General features: G+C 32.1%; 1 protein-coding gene and 1 long non-coding RNA gene across 4 annotated transcripts; both read left to right on the top strand.

Moving 5' to 3' along the window:
- Nucleotides 1–12,945: 12,945 nt before the first annotated feature.
- Nucleotides 12,946–14,304, top strand: LOC148597518 (uncharacterized). Its single transcript, XR_015919171.1, has 2 exons — nucleotides 12,946–13,257; nucleotides 13,974–14,304. It is a non-coding gene; the product is annotated as an uncharacterized LOC148597518 (long non-coding RNA).
- Nucleotides 14,305–15,395: 1,091 nt separating this feature from the next.
- Nucleotides 15,396–23,783, top strand: LOC148597517 (uncharacterized). Of its 3 annotated transcripts, none has more exons than XM_088563444.1 (3): nucleotides 15,396–15,533; nucleotides 18,262–18,380; nucleotides 22,274–23,783. In XM_088563444.1, exons 2-3 carry the CDS (start codon nucleotides 18,317–18,319, stop codon nucleotides 22,549–22,551), a joined length of 342 nt encoding a protein of 113 aa, XP_088419570.1. In that variant the 5' UTR covers nucleotides 15,396–15,533; nucleotides 18,262–18,316; the 3' UTR covers nucleotides 22,552–23,783. The 3 variants fall into 3 exon arrangements, with proteins under 3 accessions (XP_088419570.1, XP_088419569.1, XP_088419571.1); XM_088563443.1 differs by having other exon boundaries at nucleotides 15,401–15,533; nucleotides 18,258–18,380; XM_088563445.1 differs by having other exon boundaries at nucleotides 15,407–15,533; nucleotides 18,293–18,380.
- The last annotated feature ends 422 nt before the right edge of the window (nucleotides 23,784–24,205 follow it).

Here is a 24,205-nt window from a genome sequence, read left to right as displayed (position 1 = left end):
CGTGAAGGTTTTCATCATTGGATAAGAATATCTGAAAATCTGAACAACCACATTTGTTTGCAGTCGTAAAAAGTATTGTGTTACCAAACCAATAGTCTCATTAATGCCACCGAAAACATTTCAATTTTTGAAAGTCAAAGGTTTGCATATTAAATAATAATTATCTTATACTAAAAGGAGAGTATATCTTGCTTCCTGTTGTTGAGGCCGTACTAGTGCCCTTCGCATTTTCAATATTGTTGATTGATAACACAAAGCTATTTCACACTGAAGATTTTTGGTTCACATGGTTAACAGTAAAGACTTGAAACCTCCGAAATGCCAAGTACCTATATAATAGTATATTTTCTTTTAGTTATATCAGTTGCATAGTTCGTTTTGAAAGTATACGTAAGCCTTAATCTTAATATAACTTAAACATTGACTAAAACTAAACGTGTTCCGTTTGCTTTTTGGCGTTTGCTCATTTGTCTTCAGAAAAAATAGTTAACGAGTGAGCAAGGGAACGAAGATTCGAGCGGAAGTCAAAAGAATATATTCCAAACAAAAAGACAGGGAATAGACGCACACGACAAATAACATGGCGTAACCAAAACAAATCCTTTAGTTTATGGTGAGGACCAGAACTCTGTTACAGAAGCCTAAAAAATATAGTATGGTAAAAAAAAATCTGCGTAGTTTGGCGAGATATTGTATAAAGAATTAGTTATTATATGAGAAAAAAACCCATTGGTAGGCGCAGAGAGAATGTCCCACAAATGGAGAGGGAATGTCCCACAAATGGAGAGTGAACGTCCCACAGATGAATGCAATATTTACAATACAGAATGAGAAATCCTCTTGATTTTGGTATAGTTTAATCATAAGTAATCGTTCGGTAGACAATAAAGTTTATAGTAGTAAAAACAACTTCCATGCTTTAGGCAGGGGACCAACACAGACGATATAATATCAATGATATATGGATATTTCAAACAAAATATCGGGCTTCAATAAATTGATCAGAGTGGGAAGATCTTTTATTTTTAATGCAAATTCCTGTAATAAAAAGAGGTCGTCTCTGGGTTAAGCTCGTTGATTTGCTCTGCATTTATGATCAAAGAGCAGCAAGATTGTAAATATATGATAGATTCATTTTATCATCTGTTTATCAATAATTTGAACAAATATAAAAGACACTGACTACTATACCAAGCACTACGAATTTGTATTTAGTTGTACTATCTTTTCTGCATTAACAACGATGTATAATGTTTAAGATTCGGGATTTAAACTTGGTATTGTCCAGGAATAAAAGACATTAGTCCTTGTCCAGTAAACTGATAATTACACTGTTACAATTGCAATACAGTGGTACAACTTACATGAACTATGACCTACGTCCAATGACTTATATAGACAATTATAACTATTTTGTAATTACCACCACTGTTAAGGCAAGGCTTCCAAAAACTAAGAGATGGTGAGTTAATATTATTTTCTTAAGATTATAACAACTTCAGGTCTTTTTTCCAAAAATAATTGATCTACATTTTTTACAGCAAAGCATATTTGCATCACTGAAAAATGCAAATAAAGTGTAACTAAAATACAAACAGTAAAACAGGCATAAAACATGTTTCTAATCTTTTATCAGTATAAACGACCTAAAAAATGTTAAAGATTCGCTTTAATATCATTTCATTTTGCTTACCATTCATTTTGCTTACCATTCATTTTGCTTTCCATTCATTTTGCTTTCCATTCATTTTGCTTACCATTCATTTTGCTTTCCATTCATTTTGCTTACCATTCATTTTGCTTTCCATTCATTTTGCTTACCATTCATTTTGCTTACCATTCATTTTGCTTTCCATTCATTTTGCTTACCATTCATTTTGCTTTCCGATCACTTTGCTTACCATTCATTTTGCTTACCATTCATTTTGCCTTCCATTCATTTTGCTTTCCATTCATTTTGCTTACCATTCATTTTGCTTTCCATTCATTTTGCTTACCATTCATTTTGCTTACCATTCATTTTGCTTACCATTCATTTTGCTTACCATTCATTTTGCTTACCTTTCATTTTGCTTACCATTCATTTTGCTTTCCATTCATTTTGCTTACCATTCATTTTGCTTTCCGATCACTTTGCTTACCATTCATTTTGCTTACCATTCATTTTGCCTTCCATTCATTTTGCTTTCCATTCATTTTGCTTACCATTCATTTTGCTTCCCATTCAATTTGCTTACCATTCATTTGCTTACCATTCATTTTGCTTTCTATTCATTTTGCTTACCATTCATTTTGCTTACCTTTCATTTTGCTTACCATTCATTTTGCTTACCATTCATTTTGCTTTCCATTCATTTTGCTTTCCATTCATTTTAGATCATTTTCGAATTGCTGGTCTAATACACAGATAAAAGTTATTTTAGTTCTTTAAAAGATTCTATGTATATATAAATATGATAGTCATAAGTTAATTAATTCGTTTCCATTGACAACGAATATTGAAATTTTGAAGTGTCATTCATTTTCCATATATTCCAGACTGCAATGATAAAAAGCTTTTTCAAAGTTTACATGTATTTAAGATAGTAAAGACTGATTAACAAATATCCCTTACAATTTGTTATCACGGCCCAATGAACCATAAGAAGATAAGTCCATGCAAATGTATTTATGTGGGATATGTACAAGTAATTACAATCAATTCTAATATGACATCTTCATATCATGAAACAGTATGTCGGTACAACTCCACCTTTAGCACCTGCGCACTGTCAATTTTTTTCGCCGTCGGTTTGAGATAAAACACTCATTTAAAAACGTTTGCGCGATGATTTAACGGTTGGTTGAAGCATAAGTGTAAGTGCATAATATAAGTCGTCAGGCGACTTATGTAATATTACAGCATTCCGTTTTCTGGATGGTGACTTTTAAGAGTAATCAAAATAATTATATTCACAATTTCGAATAAAACACAGATGCATATAAACATTATTCTAAGTACTTTTTACTTCTAGCGCCACAAATTATTTTAAATACTTTTCACATTTTGCAAATTTTGTTTTCTTCTTGACGTATTCGTAAAAATAGGGTGTGTATAACCTAAATAAGAGAGCACCGTGAGCTTTACCATACATGTAGGCGGGGGGGGGGGGTCAACTCGGTTGAAAAACCCCTTGATTACTCTTTAGCAACATCCATTTCAGTTTTGGCCTGTCAGATCAATTTTTACAGATTCTATGCTTCGATTTTGATAATATAAGAGGAGTGTATTTTTTTACAAGGCGGGTTAGGTCCTTGACAACAGCAACAGTGGAACAGCAGAAATACACGTACGTCCATCCACGTGTGTTCCGAAGTTTCTAAAGAAATAACATTCACATCTTTAAATAAGTAAAACAAATTAGAAAGATCTGTGAAAACTATCAGATGAATTTATTTTTACTGAAACGTAATCCTAACCTATATTTTCTATTTGTTTGATTGAAGGAAATGAAGAATTTTCTCCGGAAGGACAGTCATATTTTGTCACTTCCGGCACATGACTTTTTGTCGTTATTATATTGGGGAACCGTAAGGAAAATTTGATAAAGTACACGTAATAGCCGTAGTGCTCAAACTAGGTAAACTACCGTCATAATTGTAAGTATAAATATTAGAATCGTTATTTAAAATCATCCTATAGACGTTTACAAACCCTTTTTTTGCTACCATATGAAGCTAAGTTTCACCACTCTGTCTATTTGTCGCCGGAAAACTTTAGAGGTTAACGCAAAGAACTGAAGGTTGGACAAAACGATTTACACCATTACCCAAAAAGAGTTTTTTGGCTCTTCACGTTTGTTTTGACCAACCTAACTCATCATCTGGTGCATTACGCTGCTCTCTAAATGTAGCATTGTTACCTAACTTTGAAAAAAAAAGATTTGGAATGCAATAACAGCACATTGCAATCATTCCTCGGAATATCGCTTTTGAACAAATAAAATGCTATTTGTTCATTTTGGCAATAATCTAAAGACATGTTTCCACTTAAATCGCCATTGCTTAAGTAGTTTGACAATCTCACAATGAACCATTGAAGTTGCCACATGGATGGATGTCATGCCAATTACATGAACTATATCTTTTGATATTTCACCTACCCTGTCTCCCAGCTGAAAACAGTTTAAACGATGATGCTTTTTTCGTGAGTAATAATTCCATCATGCTTACATCATTATTGCATGCAGCTATGTGGAAAACTGTCCAATCAACCGAAGTTGTCACATTGACTTTTTCAGGAGATATAATTGTGCGGACTTTCTCAATATCGCCTTATAATACGGCATTAAGTAATGACCTGGGTAAAACATCAGACGAAATAATGGTGTTCAGCGTTGCAGTATTTTTTGCACTTATCGCATAGAATAATAGGGTCTTTTTTTGTTTGTCGATAAAATTGAGTTTACCGTTGCTTTCTTTCAACGACTGCATTAGCGTGGTAGAATGCGATTGTTTTACGATTTTCTTAAGGACATTTTGAGTTTTAAGGCATTTAATCTCGGTGACACTCTTCTTTAATATTTAATCATTTTTGGTTACCATTAAGTAAAGCCTATGGCTGCAATGGGTCTTTCCTGCAATTTTCAATACCTAAATAGTTGTTTTTTGTCACTTCTTGACGTATTATTCTAGAAAAAAAACAAGAAAAGATCAGAACAATTACTGGCAAATATCCAGTGTTGCAGATCTATTTCACGACAATGATTTAAATATTGTATCTGAGAAAAACGGTTAGGTTTTTACAATTGATTTCACCGCTTTCGGCTTCTTGGCCAATGTGGTCATCCAAAAATTGAACGGCTCGTGCATTTTTTAATGGCTGGCTATTTAAAACTTCAATAAACATACCGTTTCTAAGTTCTTGTACATATCGTTTACAGCGTAACATTAATTCCCCGTCCTCGCTAATTACTATGAAACTTTTATTGCCTGATTCAGAAGTGTCAAATACTCTTATTCATGTTTTTGGGCTACAAAGTAACTGGACGTCACAGTCACAGAAAAATCTTTGGATTAACATAAAAGTGTGACTACTGACAACTTCATGAAAAGAGACATGGACAAATTCATAATCTTCTGTATACCTTGATTCCTCGATATACTCACTTTTCACGGCTTTTAAGCTATTGAGAAGTTTGAGTTTCGAAATAACACGACGCAAGCCACAAGCTTCAACGGCGTTTTCCATTATTGTTTGTGAGTTTTTTCTTGAAATTTCAAATAATTCAGTTTACATCATACACAAAGCAAGAACACAATAAATTTCTTTGTTTCTGTTTTGTAATTGTGTAAATTCTTCTTTTAGGTATTTGAAAATTTTATAAAAGAACTGTTTTTTCCTATCAAACCATCGATCTTTTGAAACAAAGAGTAATCAAGGGAACCAAGGTTATAATTGTTGAAACTATGAAACTTTTATTGCCTGATTCAGAAACAAACAAAACATCGTCAATGCATAGGAAATGCAATAATACACTTACAACACTTAATTTTGTCCTCCTTTAATAGATCGTTAGCTCTTATGTTTTTTAAGATGGCTTTGCAATATTTTAAATTTATCTTCTATTGACATATAATCTCATATTTGGTACTGTCAAAGTCTATAAGTTTTGAATTATCTTATAAAAATATGTTGCTTGATTAAAGTATTCTACTTTCTGTTAATTTCGAGCGTAAAATACAAACAAGTCTTACATTATTGTCATCTAAAAAATAGATTTAAGTAGCACTCCAGCTAAGAATCATGCAAAATGTGTTTCATGGGTAAAAAGCCTACATATTTTTATTTTTGATATTTAGTAAACAGAAATTCACGTTCAGTTTTTCATATATCCCGTGTTCTTAGGAGATACAAATTAGATAGAATGAACTGTACATTTCGAAATTAAGGGAGATAACGCTGTAAATGGCACCCAAATACAATAGAATCTATTGGATTGTCAATGTTGATTATCTCCTAAGATTTTGCATGATTCTTACCAAGACTGTTACTTAAGTTCTTGGTCATGGTCATCCCACCGAGTAATCTGTATTTCTACTTACCTATTTGATCTCCTCAAGTTCGTTTTTTAAAAATGATGCTAGTTTCGATGTGATATTTAGGCCTCTTATCAACCAAACATAGATTGTCAAAAATATTTGAATTTAAATTCCTTAAGTTGAAATGTTTCATCTATTGACGATATAATTTATATATTTAAGACTGGGTGAGTAAAAGAAGAATTAATATCCACGGAAACGTGGTTATGACGTAGTAATATTTTTATTTTGTTCCTATTTGCATTTTCTTTATTTGTAAATGTCAAAAAGGTCAAGCTTGGTACAGATATATTGTGAATTCGTGTTTATACATAGAAAGAAATGTATTTACATTTCGATAAATTTCGAATCCTACCGGGGCACCCTGTTTAAGTTCCGTGTCCGAACTCTTTATTTTCTTTAACTTCTTTGTATGTTTTATTTTGGGTATTCCATGTTCTTTGTGTCTGTTCTCCTGTCTAGTCTTTGACGATGGACTGTTTTCATTTAATATTTGCTAGAATCATTCTTTTGAAACGAAATAGTCAATGTGATAAATATTTTACCGTAATAGTTTAATAATTGATTTCTTACTTAACACTTAAAGCCGAAAAGACGAGGGTAAATAAGGCACTATAACGACAGCTAGGAGAAAATTCATTTTGTCCACTAAAAATATAAAACAATTTGTTTTGCTGTTTAAACAATATAGAAAAAATATTTCCGTTTAAAAAAATGAGCCAATTTATAGGCTTATTCGATTGTTGAATAAGGTGAAAAAAAAATTCACGTTGGTGTTTTATTTTACACTAATTGTTAGAGTTATATGGTAACATCTTGTTGCGAGACTCAAAGTATATTTTTTCTTCTTCTGTACAGTGTGGATCTGTTGTGTTTTTTTAAACTTCAGTGTCCGACGTAAATGTGAGGGAAAAAAATCGGTGGGTAGTCGCGATTGGAAACAGTCTTGTATTTATCATTGTACAGAACCTTTAATTCTACCCATCAGAAAAACTATAAGCAACCAATCATTTCTGTCTCCTGGTCGGTAAAGAAGGCTAGAGAGTATTTGAACACGTATTGACATAATTTAAAATTGCTGACTATTTCTTCAAGAAAAGCAGTAAAAAAGTCACTGATGTTTTTTATCACAACTTTTGATTACGAATAGCAGTAAATTGACGTAGGAAAGATAAATGCATATGTATTGGTGTTAACTCTCCCGATAGTTAATCATACATCTCGTAATTTCTCCCTGTATTGTCCGTCTACTGACGGGAGCTTAAAATATTCCGCTTTCGTATTTATGGTATGATGGGCGAGAAAAAGGGATGTCATGAAGCTCAGAAGTGAAACTTTCAATTTTGGATAAAACACAGTTTTTTTTAATAAACACCAATCTAATGTTGTGATCTGACGCTACGGAAATCTCCTTTTTTCGGAATATTTTAATGGAGGGTCTTCTACACTAGGGTTTCCGAACTTTAAGGCCTATGCAAATTGTTTTTTTTTTTCGCTCAAATGCAACAACTTGTCATAATTTGTTTCAATGTCACGTGGATACTCTTACCGCAAAACCTCATATGGTTCGCAGGCATGTCATGCTTACATAACTGAACAACCCACATATTTATTTGACGAGCTTTAGGAACAGACAAATCACGATGGTTAGCCAAGCTTATCTGGTTGTTCTGGAGATAATACAAATAAATACATTAGTATAAATATTTTCGGCAATGTTCATATATATCGTTTTCATCTTACAACCACATATTCTATCTAAAACATGCGAAATTTTGCCATATTTTTTTCAGAAATCATCTGATTGGCGCGTGTACCTAAAAACTTGTTACCTATTTCCTTTTTTGACGTTGCTCGTAACTTAAAAGGTAATCAGGAGAAGTCATTACCGGGCGGAAGAATACAGCTTTACGTTATTCGACATCCATCATGTCCATATTAAAAAGTCTATTTGCATGCTGACATTGAATACATATGTAACACATAATACAGCTGACAATTTTGTTTAACACAAAATATAGATGCTAAAATGTGTATGAACATAATCGATAATACGAAAAAAACTGATCTGCAGACAACAAATAGCAAAGAGCAATTGGACCAAATATCAGATTACATGTGACCCTGTCATAATAAATACTGAATCTACATATAAATATTTACTAATGAGCGTTAAGAATTTACATGTATACCCATGCACCTCATGAAAGGTGCAGCAACGTATTTATTATGTGACAGCCTTGATATAAATACGGGCCAGTGTTTATAACATTTTTGGTGAAAAAAAAGAATTGTACACAGAAAGAAATGTTAGAAATACTACATTATATACAGGAAATTTTATACACACAAAAATGTGTACAAACTAAGAATACATCTTGCATATAAATATTGCAATATTTAGTACATTTTGGGACATTTCCGATATGTGCACATTGCCCATGTATATGTATTGGAGATTTTTTCCCAGAAAGAGACAGTAGTATTGACAGACCTTCTTTTTAAATAGGACTATTCTTTATCACTTAATTAGATAATTTTTTACACGCAAAAATAAGAATGGGGAGGGTTAAATCTGTACTTGCATTTGATATCAAAACAGTGTTTTTAACTTTGCCGAATCGCAGTAAGGATCAGAATGTGTTGCTACAGGTATTAAATGAGACAGCGTGTTACTGGTTTCTGGTTAAATCCATAAAAATCCAAATAAAGGACAGTTATGCCGTTACTTATTGTTAGTGCATTCATGTACTTGTATGCATGTTTTCAGCAGTGGCTATATCAAATTCAACATCTGATCGAAGAATAGATTATTTCAGATTTTATTAAAAAGAAAACCTTCACTAGTGTAAAATAAAGATAAAAGCTCTTTAATTATCATATCAACTCAACGTGCTACGATGATGCAATTAGGTTACGCTGAAAATAAAAGTGCAAGTTAAAGTTGCCCACTGAAGATATCAACTTTTAGAAATGGTTCTGCCACACAAAGTACTGGAAAATTTTCCGCCAGAATTTTGCACTATAACTAGTCAAAAATATTTCACGATCCAAAGCAAATTCAAGAAATAAACGTCAGGAGAATTTATTTCAGGACGCAAAAAAATGTTTTTGAGCATTTTCATTGATTACCTTGAAATATGATTAATCACCCACACCCTGTATTTGAGACAGATTTATACCTGAACAGTTTATTTTTGTGCATAAAAGTATTTTTTCATAATATGAAAGTAATTATAACGAAGATATTTGGTATCAACAACACATAAATTAGCATGAAACTTTAGAGATACAAAGGCAAATACTGAACACGGGAAAAAAATGAAACCAGATACTTTTAGAATTTAATTAACATCAATTATGAAGGAAAAAAAAGACACTTGAAAATTCGATTCGATAGACATAAATTGTACATAAAAACAGTCACAAATATAATTTAATACATTCGTTATAACGTCAAAGAAAGACATGGGCATTCAAATCAAATTGTATTGATAATGTCTCAACTGAATACTTGTATGCTTACATATATTGACAGCTCTAAAGCTAAGTAAACACAATGAACAGAACTAAATGTATTGTTGGTATCATTTTATATTACATTTAATAACTATTTTTATTCGATTCGTTTTGTTTTTGTTTGTATTTTGAAAGAAACTTGCCTTGACCAAAACACCTGTATATTTCGACTACCGATCAATCTTTATTTCGATGAAATTGATGTAAGTAGATTGTTTATCATTGAATTTGTTTCTTTTTCTTTTATTTTGTTCCAGGTTTTTGGTATTCGCCAGGTCTTAACAAATCTGACTGGTTTTAATGGAAATCAATTTATGCCATGCCCTCAATTTATGAACTTTTTATATATAGGACGCTTACCCTGCCGGTGCACCTGATCTATGCTCCCAGTTTTTAGTGGAGTCCGAGTTGCTCATTTGCTTTTATTACTTTGTATGTATGTAGTTACTTTATGTTCTTTGTTGCGTATGTCTGTTTTCCATGTCTGGTCTTTGTCCCTGGATTACATTCTTTTGATTACCGCTATAACCTTGGTTCCCTTGATTACTCTTTTATAAATAATCTAAAAGTCTTATATCATACTAAGCACCATATAACACTTCTACATGTTCAAGCCTTATAAAACAACTTATAGTCAGTATTGAACATGACGAATATAATTTGGTTTACATGAAAATACCAAATAAACAATTTGGTTTTACATTTTAGTCTTTTATGTTTTTTTTTTAATTATTATTTGCTTTCCTTAACAGTTATTTAGGTTACACTTGTCCTTTTTACATTTTGTTTACCCAAAGATTACAAAATCTGTTTCAAACGAAAATAAGAATCATAGGTTGCCCTAGTCTAGTAGAATAAAAACCAGTGTAGTTTAATTATATCAATCAAAATTATGGTTCAGAAAGATCGACTACAACAATCAAAACAAAAATTATGCATTCGTTGTCAAATTAACTGTTTTATACAGATTATCTGTTGGACTCAAGGGGATACTAAAACTACTTTAATCTGATAAGTAAGGAGAGCAAAACATTTAGATCCTGGTAAAAACTTAACCTTCATTTGTATTGTAACTAGATGAATAGTAAATCATTTTGCGACACATATGTAATTTAAATTAAATGACATTGAATTAAATGAAAAGATTTGGAGCAATACGAAAACAAAGTATATCTATTAATACGTAAATATCATATTGGTATAGGGGCGGTAAATGTCACGCATCCACTGTTGACACTTGCTGCTATAGATGTAAAGCTTATAGTTCCACCAGTAGCCCCAAGTAATTGGAGGATTGCAAACACGCTTCCAGCAGGAACGGTTCCTCCAAAAGTTGCCATCCATGCTGCTGTCAATGATCCAGGGATTATTCCACTTGAGCCGAAACCTAAATGCTGGAAGTGTAGCTGCTGTACCGAAAACAGAGGCACTAACTGTTATCGTCATGCAGCTGCCGTACCTTACTGGCCCACCTATCAAACAAAAATTGAAGTTAGTATAGTAAACAGATTTTTTGAAGTATTGTTTTCAAAACATTTTACCGATTTTATTTCTTAAATGGGTGGGATTGCGTATCAACTGCAGTTTCAATTCATTTTGTGTAATTTCATGCCTAATGAGTTAAATTCGTTTTGTTTTGGAGCAGCTGCAAACTGCCTTGTGGGGTGAAGTTTTCATAGTCAGTCATGAAAAAAACCATTGTTGATCCAACATTTTTCATCCCGATGTGTTTTTTGACATATTTGCCATATCCATTATCGTTATAAATGGTGTACTTAGATAACGAACTGCTTTGATGACAAAAGCGAGCACATTATTCTGCAGTTCTTCCAAAAGATGCCATCCATGCAACTGCCAATGATCCAGCGGCTATTCCACTGAAACCAAGACCTGGAAATATAGCTGCTGTACCAAACAAAGAGGCACCAATGGCTATTACCGCTTTCTTTTCCTCTTTCGTCTACCCTTGAATTGACTTATGAACAACTTGGCGGGTGTATAAAAGCTTACCCTACCGGTGCATCTGGTCCATGCCCCCAGATTTTATTTAAGTCCGAGCCCATTTCCTTTTTTTACTTTGTATGTATTATTTTAGTCACTTTAAATTATTTGTTGTGTATGTCTGTTTTCCATGTCCGGTCTTTTGAATAATCGAGGGAACCAAGGTTCTAGCAGTAATTAAAATATCTAATCCAGGAACGAAGACATGACTTGGAAAATAGACATACGCAACAAAGAATATAAATTAATTAAAATAATACATACAAAGTAACAAAAGCGAATGAGCAACTCGGACTGGGAACATTGACGAGTTGTACCGGTATAGTAAGCGTCCTTTGCTTTTCTAGAAACAACCACCGCAGCTCTAGCATTGTGATATAAACACTCCATACGCAGGTGCTGAGGGGATGTTGAAAGAATTCTTTTTATTATTTAACGAATCATGAATGTTCAATTTATTGGAAAAGTTGATACTTATGAACATGTTTTGAATATACGTATAGAGTAGCAAGTATTGTATGTATGAATTAAAACTATCTTTAGTTTTAGCCCCAACATAGTGTATCCTGAGCATGTTATTCATCTAACAATATTGAAGATGGTACGAAATTGCCTGTCACTTCAGCCGGAAATAAAAGAAGCAAAAACATGTAGATGATTCCAAGCCTGGTAGTCATTGCTGCTCAAAATATGGTTGAACACTAAACTAGATTCATAAATGAATTTAAAAAAATCACGTTTCGACCGTATGATATTTTATTGTAACAAAAACATAAGTAGAAATCAACAGAGTAAAATGAACAGACCTAGGATTACGAAAACAAAAATAATAAAATAAAATAAAGAAAAAAAATATAGGTTATCAAACTCCATTTTCTTGTTAAAATCACGATTAAACAATTCAAATACTTTATCGTATGCTCAACAAATACTAATACATAATGACAATGCAATATTGCATAAAAATAACTGATAACTGTAAAAGAAAAAAGAGAACTTTTTGAGAAAACAACTATCACATAAACACAGCTAAAACAATGATATGAAGTGCATATTACATGAACCTTTTACTTTCAATGATGATTTTTGTACTTGTACGAACACCTATTTGTTTTGCTGGCCAGAACAAAAAATGCAGAATGTTTAAATCTACGACTACTGGAAATGGAACGGAAAGGATATGATTTCTCCGGTTAAGGATAAAGAAGAAAGTGAGATAGTTTCTATTGAAAAAATGCCTAAACTTTAAACTATTTCTACTGAAGTGCACTGTTCCTGTATAACTAGGTACCGAAACATTTATTATCTTGCAAGACAAAAAGTCGACATAGATAAATTCGTATTGTAACTTCTGGTGACCCTGATCCACGCATGTGATCGATCTTTACTGCAAAGCGAAAGTGGTTAATCAACGGCAAGGAAGACCAACAAACTTCAACCGTAAAAGAAAAAAAAATGTTCGCATATAAGGCAAGGATCCTTAAAATTTACATATTGTGATATATTTTGGCACAGATATGTTAAATAATTACCATTATTTATTTGAAAACTATTCATGAAATAGATGAAATGAAATGTAAACAGAACACGTGCTTATCTGTGTATCAGTTATTGTTATTTTCCTTTGAAGGTGAAACAGTAATCAAGGGAAAAAAGGTGAGCGGTAATCGAAAGAATGTAATCAAGGGACAAAGACTAGACATGGAACACTGACATTCAAAACTACTGGTACTTTGTAAAATATACCTGACATCCGAAACGGAGTCTGATTTCTGGACGTGATTAAAACTTAGACGAGCTCTCAGTTGAATGAAAAAATTATAGTTCCGAGCGATCTAAATTCTGACTTACTGGTGTCCATTAAAATAAACTTATAGATATAATTAATTTACAATTAATTAATTCAATTTTAACAATGTTATTACGTAATAGAATAAGGCACGTAACCTAATTATATTGAGCGATACAACGAATTACAGTTTTTCTGATGTTTTAGATATTCCTCACGATATTAAAGACCACAGCGTACTGTTATAAAATGTTCGTTAAAAGCCCTTTTTCATTTTGTGTAATTTCATGCCTAATGAGTTAAATTCGTTTTGTTTTAGGGCAGCTGCAAACTGTCTTGTGGCGTGAGGTTTTCATAGTCATTCATGAAAAAACCATTGTTGATCTTGATCCAACATTTTTCATCCCGATGTGTTTTTTGACATATTTGCCATATTTATCATCGGTTACTTTGAGAAAACTGATCAGCTATATGACAAAGCGGATGTTGTCTTAAAAATGGTCTTTAGATTGAAATGTACTCCTCCAAGACAAAGCAGATGTTGATGTTTATTTCGTATATTTACTTATATTTTTTCTCTTAGTTGCAAAGGATATATTCCAACAAAAGTTGTTACAATTTGGTGCAGGCGGTGTTGCCATAGATGTCACAGCGGTACGCGTTCGAGTCCCGCGGAGGGAACGACCAACAATTTGCATCTCAAATTTGACAGTTCTAACATCGTTGGGAATTTTTCAGACCTTTCTGTATATATATATATGTATTTCAATTTGTAGACTGTTCTGTTGTCATTGGAGGAATATACCAGCAACAATAACTGTAGCTTTATATCATCCTTTATATATGTACATCATCATATTGTTTTATTTACTTCTAACATAAATAAAGCACTATACAATTGAGTTGATAACTGGGATCGATTTCAATTGAGAAACTAATGTGAATGACATGTAGCTTGGTCTGCAGAGGCACAAGTTTGATGATTGGCCAAATGGAGAGGGTTGTCCATTCTACAAACTGTTCAAACCTGCAACACCAAGTGATCATTTATCAATCAGAGTTGCACGTCTTCATAAATAATGTACAAAACAGGAAAAGAAATCCATTGCTTTGACTTTTATTTCATGTTTTGCTGATGCGACGAGTGATCAGATATGCATAGGGACTCTTTTTTTTACCCTGAGTTCACGTTATAGAAAATTGTATCTGTCCATTGACCAGATATATAGATGTATAAATTAAGATTAAATACCCACCATTCCTCCGTTTTTGTCTTTAGTTCTTGATGTATTTAGGCTGAGTTACTGAAACCGGTGTAGACAGCTGAGCTAACAGTGTATCAGTGGATGCGGTGATAATTCAACTAGTTATTCAAAATAGATTTTTGAAATGCATTTTCCAGTCAATTTTAAACTGAAAAGAAAAAAAAAATTTGTGGAAGAAAACAATAAATATTTATCATATGAATCACGATTTATCATTTATACAATGCTTGTACGATGGAATTCGGCTGTTTCCTCGGCAAAACGCCAGCCCTTACGGTCCCGTCATTCTGGCATACAGAAAATTTCAATTTTTCATATAGCATCTGATTGGCGCGTGTACATAAACCTTGTTACCTGTTTCCTGTTTTTGACGTTGCTCATAACTTAAAAAGTAACAAGGAGAAGTTATTATGCAGCGGATGAATACAGCTTTGCGTTTTTCGACACCCTATATTTCCATTTTAGAAAGTCTATATGCAGGAAAAAATTGAATACATAGGTAACACAGGATACAGCTGACTGAAATTAGAGACAATTTTATTTACACAAAAGATACAAGCTAAAATGTGTATGAATATAATCGATTATACGAATGAAATGATCTGCTGACAACAAATAGCAAAAAGCGCTTGGACCAAATATAAGACTAATATGTGGCCCGGTTATAAAAACTACTTATAAATATCTGATAAGCATATTTGAAAATCAATTGTCCCACAAGATATTTTTAGACACGTATGGTTTTCCGAAAATGAAAACTAAATGTTCATAATAATCCTGTTACCTTGACCCAAATTGGTACGTATAAAACAGGAAAAATACCATACCTACACATTGTACTGTTGATTCCGAATATTGATATTAGCTCTCTACCAGTGGTATGTATAATTCATGTCAGAATATATCTTTATGATATGTATTTGATTTTAAATTTGCATGCAATAATAAGTATATGTTAATGGATGGTCTATGTTTTGATTCCTTATATCTTTTTTACTTTTTGAACCTTTATTTTACTCTTAATGCGATTCGGTTAGGATAGATGTTCGGTTTACAGAAGCCAAAATAAATTAAAACTGATCTTAAACTGTGCTAAAAGTTGAAAAAGTTTGATTTAAACGGCTATGTTGATATCTAGTACAGGGAAACTGCATTGGGTATATCATAAAGACAAGGGCTATTATAAAACAAACTTGGTTCACGTTTATCTAATATATAAATAGATTTGTCGTAGACATAAATCGGTCTGCAATAATATGCTCCTGCGTTTTGGTGTATATATTGCAAATATGTCTATACTACAATTAATTTTCAATAAGAGCAAAACGGAAGTCATGCAAAAGGCAGGACCTCCACGAACATATGACGCTAAACCCAGTAGTCAATGATGGTTTTGAGTTTATTGTGTTAACGTTTAAATTGTTATGTATTGTATGTGATCCGTTAATTGTTCTTCTGGTGTCCTGTTGTTTTTTTATCATGTTCGTTTCGCCATTAATACTTCCGGAACTGTTGCTTTCTTCGACTATTACTACATGTATTTATTGGACTTCAAATGAGAATACATCTGTGGTCCTTTTCACAAAAAAAATTGTAATAGTAAAATTAGTCGTAAGTTATGACGTCATAGTAAATAAAAGTATTGTGATGTCATAACTTACGACTTACGACTTATTTTACTCTTACGAATTTTTATTATTTAATTGGTCTCCTCATCATTATCATCATATTTATTTTTTATTCAAACGTTTCTGTCAATATTAAACCAGATCGACAGTATTAAAAGCAAAGGTCATCAGATGATGACATTTCTTCTCAATATTTAAGTAGCTGTCTTTCTAAGAATCATGCAAAATCTGAAAAATGTGATACACCCCAAAAAAGGCTACATATTTTTATTTTTTGTAATCAAGATGTTTTTGGGTCTATATTATGAAATGTGTAAATATTCATTCAAATCTGTCTGCTCTTTGGAGGTAATCAACAATACATATCCAATACGTTTTATTGTATTTGAGTGTCATTTACAGTTGTCTCCCTTACTTTTGAATCTACAGTGCATTCTATATATTTTTTATCTCCTTAGATCACGGTTTATATGAAAAACTGAATGATAAGTTCTGTTTACCATGCCATTTCAAACAAAATGGCAAAAATAAAAATATGTAGGCTTTTCACCAATGAATCCCATTTGGCATGATTCTTAGCTGGAGTGCTATTTAATTTAAAAGTTCAGTGCAATAATTCTTTTGCGAAATTTGCTTGCAAGAACCATTATTATCTATGAATAATATACGTAGGGAGCGGACAAATGGGGTATTCTACATGAAAAATAGGGCAGAGATGAGAAATGGAATGTAGTAGAAATAATGGGAATGTGTTGTTACAGAGTAGATGAATTAGCATTTGATATAATTGAACAGCAACGGCAAGAAATAGTATGATATAATTTTTTTTTTAAACAATCAATCTGATATTGCTAACAATAACACTGAATGTTGGATCGAAAGTAGAATGGTTTCCGGAAAAAGAACGTTACGAAATTATGGTTTTATCGAATAGGTAATTGAGTGCAAGAATTGTATTTTTTAGCACCGATGATCTGGGTATAAATTCAGATAATTTAAATGGATACTCAACTATTTAAACTTTTCAAAGTGCATTTGAACTAAGGGTTACCACAATTTAAGAGAGAACAAGAAAGGGCATGTTTTTGCAGTCATTTAATTTGCATTTACGTAAAGGTTTCATTGATCATTAGGAACAATAATGTTGTAATTTGGATTCGAAAGATATATCAAACACTTGATCGATGAAAATGATATAGACGTGGATGTAAAATGTAGGGAATAGTAACATTTTGATATGTTTTAGTTGTGCTTTAGGGCGTTATCGGAATTACCTTTTTAACATTATCATGAAAGGTATTCATGTACAGTATTTGTATAGGAAAAAACTTCCCATTCTATGGTATATGGGAAATGGAGTTTGCTTGATCATGTGGATAGCATATATCGGGGATTGATATTTTGAGTGGGGGATTAGGGATTTAGTTTTTAAAGTATCTATCGATATGAAAATGTATTAAATTTGATTTAAAGAATAGCAAATCAAATGTTTAAAAATTCGAAATAATAAAATTTAATTTGATCTTTTGGATTTTGGATGATAAATATGCAATAATCATTTTATAGAGGAGTAGAGGAATGAGGGTGGGGATAATGGTTAATGGGGATAGAACTTGTTTGAAAAAGGTGTGAGTTGAATTTATTTTACCAATTAAAAGTTGTATCTCAACTCTATTGGTATATGGTTGTGTCTTGTTAAACATAATTGTCTTCATTATTTTTCTTTTTCGTTAATGTGTTACTTCCATGAAAAGTATATTCTTCGCCATTTTGTAAATGTGAATGTACTGAGTCAACATCTCGCGACATTCTTAATTGAAACCGTTACATTAACTACGAAATTATATTATTATTTCGTTTCCATTTCCAGTAGTCGTAGATGTTTTTATATGCAATATTAAATAGTCATTCTGCGAAAGAACTAGTTATTCGTACGATAATGTATTTTAATTGTTACACTTTCATTTTAACAAGACAGGTGGTTTCATAAGCCATTCAATCTATTTAAGTGGTCAACCAAATTTTGAACAACCATGGTTACCAGACTTGGCATCATCTACACGTTCTTGCTTCTTTCTTTTCCGGTTGGAGTGACAGGTATGATGGTAATATCATTATTATCGTTATAGACTATAACACTCTCAGGACTATACTATATTTAGGCAAAAGATAGTTATAATATATACATACAATACTTCTACTCTACACGTATAATAAAAACATGTTCATAAGTATCAACTTTTGCAGTAAAATGAACTTTCATAATTCGTTAAATGATCAACAGATTTTTTTCAACATTTCCTTGCTCAGCGAATAAGGAAAGTAACAAGAAATGATACAGTACCCGTATGAGATAAACTTCCAACTTACCCCATAACCGATGTCCCATTCCACAAAGCCCCACCCCCATTGCCCCACCCCCATTGTTCCATTCCCCAATTGCTCCATCCCCGATTGCATCGTCTTATTTCGAAAAGAAAATCGATAAGTGTTTTATCAGACATATATAATGAATTAGGATGCAAAAGGTTTTGTGCATATTTGCATTGTTTACATGTATTATCGCCAATCCGAGCTGCATGAGAAATAATCATCCACAATATTCTTAAACTATAGATATTTATATATAAATCTTGCATGAATACAATTTCTAAAATGATTCTTAGAAATGGATATTCTTGTTTAATATCCAATATAAAATAGGGAAATACTTTTCCAAATGTATACATATTGAGTCCCACTTACACAAAATAACATATTTCTGTAAATTGTAGAGGTGCAATCAAATTTCAGTGCTGGATTGATATAATTGTTTCCAATGTAAAAATTAACAGAATAAGCATTATATGTAAGGCTGCGACACATTATTTGAGTCCAATTGCTCAAAAATGACATATTTCTGCAGACTATAAGGGTGGGAACAATTTTAATCTTAACGGTCCAAAAATATTGTTTAAAATATTAAAAATGGCAATATTAGTATCCAGTTGGTGGTTGCAACACTCATATATCAGTCAAAAATCTTTAAAATGACATATTTTTGCAATGTGTATGTTTGCAAACACTTTTAATTTATCTATTAGTCTTAAATTATTGTAAAAAATGTAAAACGTTGTCTATATCGGTACTATGTTGATGGTTGTAATACCTAAATATTTCAAACCAAATTCTTGAGAATGAGATATTTTTACAAAAAAAATTAGTGCGAACACTTGAAATTACCTTAATGGCCTTATATTATTGTCTAAAATGTTACAATTGTCAAATTATGAACCATCAGTGTGACTGTGACACATTACTTTGAGTCCAATTTCTCACGAATGACATATTTCTGCAGATTGTAGAGGGTGCGAATAATTTTAATTTCAATAATGGTCCAAAAATTATTGTTTAAAATATTAAACATGGCAATATTACTATCCGGTCGGTGGTTGCAACACTCATATTTCAGTCAAAAATCTTCAAAATGACATATTTGTGCAAAGTGTATATGTGATAACACTTTTAATAAATCTATTATACCTGCCGTGAAAGAATAACTAGTTGAACCAACATTCTAGCGGAAATCGGAGAAATGTTATCCAGGAACAAAGACCAGACATAGAAAACAGACAAACACAACAAAGAACATAAACTAACTTCAATCATACGTACAAAGTAACAAAAGTTAATGAGATACTCGGACTCCACTTTATAATAAAACTGGGAGCATGGCCCAGGTGGAACGGTAGGATGGACGTGTTTGTATCATCCAGAAAATTCCCCACTAAACTGAAATCAATAATTGAATTATGCACATGTTTATAAATATATATCAACATGTGTTACTAATAATTTACTAATATCATTGAATGAGGAACAAATTCCACAATAACTAGCTACAACCATAAGACATATACATATTCTACCTTGAAGGAGTACTTGCATTGATATGTTAAACTTGCTGTGTCATATCAATAATTTTAAAATGGAAGGGGCCATAAATTAAAGTTTAAGTAGGAGCAATCATTAATCAGTAGTTAGTAAAATCATATCGAATTTTCATGTCCATTGATCAACTATAACAATAAAGTGATCGCACGAAAATCAAGTGAATATGGGCGACGACGACTTGGACGCCGCCGACGATGCTGTCATCACCATTGTTCGGTGGCACTATTATATTTTAAACACACACACATACACACACACACACACACACACACGAGACAGTTCATCTACTCAACTACTCGGCCATCTAGGCTATATAAAAATATAGTTTGTGATATGCATCATTAATTTGATCCTCTATCCCAAATAATAACACCTAGATGAACTGTCCCGTACTACCATACGTCGTGTACTAAGTTACAGTCCTAGACTAATCCTACGAGGAGTAATGACCCGGCCACCGAAAGCTATATTTTTATATAGACTAACTGGCCTAGTGGTCATATTGGAAAATTTTACTTTACAGTAATGTACTCAACGAAATCATTCGAAATTTGTTTGGAACAAAAATACAGTATCGGTATTTAAGGCTAAATCTATTGGTATTTACTCACAACAAAACAGTAAAACTTATCTATATAAACACAATATACTCAAAATTAATCTAACTAAATCAAAATCAACTCAATAGGTTTTATCTAAACCCTTAATAGAAACTTCTCACTGGTATGCTCAGTGAGTTACTCAATAGAACACTTATTGAAACAAAATTGGAAAAAGTATCATATGTAATCCTATTTTCACTTAATATTATTAAAACACAAATAACTTAATGGTATTTAGACGATGTCTATCGCTTAGAGCGAGACTATCGCCAAAAGATTACTAAATGCTAAATTCTACTTCTCTTTAGAAGTATCCTTAACATAACACATTTATATCGAAATTAAGACGATGTCAATCGCTATGCGAGACTTTCGTCTGAGCACTGTGACCACCAGATCGAAAAGAGACCGAATTACATATTGCAATGGCGTGTGTATGCCCAGGTCAGATGAACTAAATGTATTACTGGATCAGTTAATTAACGCCAAAGGGGTGTTTACAAATTGTCGACCATAGCATTGTATTGAAAATGATGGGTTTATTCCCCTGTCAAATAAATCAGTCCAAATTATCGTATGCAAACTATATAAAATGAATACCAATTGAAATTGCCAAAAACAATCGTACATACTTTCACAGTTTTATCTAATCTACCATGTACATCGTAAAGTATCAGAAATCGGACACTATATCCCTTCCAATGACTATATAAAGAATGAATTACATTTAAATCTCTAGCGATGGTCAACGTAATTGTTTACTTAACAGCTTAAAGGGATTCAAGTGATGCATTTTGCTGATAAAAGCGTCATAAAATTTGTCTTTGAATTTTTAACACAATTGATAAAAGTATAATTGACAGCTGACCATCAATCAATTTCATTACAATAATCAAAATAATGTAATCCAGGGACATGAAAAACAGACATACACAACAAAATACATAAAGTAACTAAAATTATACATACAAAGCAAAAGAACCAAATGAGCAACTCGGACTCAACTAAAAAGTAGGGGCATGGACCAGGTGCACCGGTAGGGTAAGCGCCCGCTGCTTTTCTAGAAACACTCGCCAAAGGTTGGCCAATATGTTATGCATCCTATATCACAGTAGTTATTCAAGGCTCTGGTTTGTAGTCTGTAGCAATATATGGTTGTTTTTGTCATCGAAGCTTTTCGTCAACTTCATACATCATTTATAATGAGAATATTTATTGAAAATAAAATAAAATGATTGAAAACGTCTGCTCAAGGTCATCAAGGGTCTACAATGAATTACGAGGTAACCCTCACACCATAAGGCAATCTACATGAAATTACATCAAAAGAATTGAAACTACAATTTATACGTAATCCTGGCCATTTCATAAACACAGCCAGTACAATATATTGACATAAATCACTTTAAACGTTTTTTTTATTACTATACTCCATATATTTTGTTTGTTTGTTAGGTGGACCATTGAGCTACGCAGGCTGCATGGCGGTAGCCGTCGGCGCCTCTATTTGCGGTACAGCAGCTATACTTCCAGCTCTTGGTTTCACCTCCAGTGGAATAGCCGCTGGATCATGGGCAGCTACATGGATGGCATCTATGGGAGGAGCCGTCCCAGCGGGAAGCTTGTTTGCCACCCTCCAGTCAACTGGGGCTACTGGTGGAGCTATGAGCTTTACATCTATAGCAGGAAGTGTCAGCGGTTTATGCGTGGCATTAACCGCCCCTTTACCATAATACTATATATGTTTTAATATACCAATTTGTTTGTAGTTCCCAGCCTTTTCAATGTCTTTTAATATAATCTATATACATGTCACAAAATGATTTATTATTCATTTGATTATACTACAAATGAACAGTAAAAGTTGAAAATCTCGATCACATTACACATTTTACGAGGATCTATTTTTTTCTTATTTTAATACTTGGTCATAATTGAGCGGATAATAATTTTGGTTAAATCTGTGTAGTACATACATGTAGCTTTTATTGGTATATTTGAACTACACTGTTTTGTTTTCTGTTTGACTAGAGCTATTAATGATTTTTATATTCTTTTGAAACAAACTTTGTATCCTTTTGGTAAATACAATGTAAAAAAGTACATGATTAACTCAACTAACTGTTCAGGTAGGAAATAATTATTAATTCAAAACTATTAAAGAATAAAATGTAAAACCAAATGCAAATGCATTTATTTGATATTTTGCAAGTGAATAAAATATATTTGTCATGTTCAATACTGATTATGTGTGTTTATAAGGCATTAACGTGTAGAATGATATATGGTACTTAGTATCATATAAGAATTCTAGATTACTTATAAAATAATATAAAATGTGGGCATGGCATATATTAAACTCATTTAAACCAAGCTCTGTTAAAACCTGGCGAATACCGAAAATTAAAAAAAAACAACAAAGAAGATGATATGAATTGAAGATAAACAATATACTTATTTTGAATCTCATTAGATTAAAAATTGACTGTGGGTCGAAAAATATGTGTGCTTTTCCTCAGACAGGTTTCTTGCAAAATACAAACATGGGTATTATACGTACTATCAAAATTGTACCAACAAATATCTGTAAAATAAAGTATTTGGTTGAGTAGTTATCAATGAAATGTGATTGAATCTCCATTTCTTTCTCTGACCTTATTCCAAACTGGAATTTATCAAATAAAATTTGTGACTATTTATGTGCAATAAATGAATACTAAATCGAGTTATCAAGTGTCTTTTTTCTTGTAACATTATCACATGAAATTCATGTTAATCAAATTCTGAAAGATGCTTGTTTCAAAATTATTTTCGATCAATATTTGCTTTTGTATCTCTAACGTTTCATGCTAATGTGTTGTGTTTTATTACTTTTAATACATGAATAATCTGCCATTCTTTATATTTGTTTATATTAGTTTCTGAGTTTAAACGTGTATAATAAATGATTACAAAACAAATATGATATCGTTGTTTTAATTTTTTTTATATCATGAATATATACTTTCATATACACAAATAAACTTTTTAGGTATAATTCCGTCAAGTATACAGGCATAGAGTGATAAATCATACTTCAAGGTAATCAATAAAATTGCTCAAATACATTTGTCCTGAAATTAACTGATTTTATGTTTATTTCTTGGATCTGCTTTGTATCAAAAATATTTTAGACTAGTTACAGTGTAACATTTTGTTACAGATATAAAAAATTTCTAAAAGTTGATATCTTCAGTGGGTAACTTGAAGTTGCCCTTTTATGTTGAATACAGTTTCAAAGAGGCCTATTGATGGATTTTAAACTTTTGAAGAAAAGAAATGTATAAATAACTAATCATAAGATTCTGCCTAGTTTTAAGGTAGAGATGCATTTAAATTGACAGGTCT

The sequence above is a fragment of the Perna viridis genome, chromosome 15 (assembly GCF_037379345.1).
Source record: "Perna viridis isolate PV_CMFRI_1.1 ecotype Kerala chromosome 15, ASM3737934v1, whole genome shotgun sequence".
In the NCBI taxonomy this organism is placed as follows: domain Eukaryota; kingdom Metazoa; phylum Mollusca; class Bivalvia; order Mytilida; family Mytilidae; genus Perna; species Perna viridis.
Note: the sequence above shows the minus strand (reverse complement) of the source record. Positions and strands in the feature narration are given on the sequence as shown.

What these genes read in the sequence shown, in the direction of transcription:
- LOC148597517 (XM_088563444.1), top strand. Translation starts at nt 18,317, where the DNA reads ATGGTTACCAGACTTGGCATCATCTACACGTTCTTGCTTCTTTCTTTT. An exon ending in TTTTCCGGTTGGAGTGACAG is followed by an intron (nt 18,381 to 22,273) that starts GTATGATGGTAA and finishes TTTGTTTGTTAG; the next exon opens with GTGGACCATTGAGCTACGCA.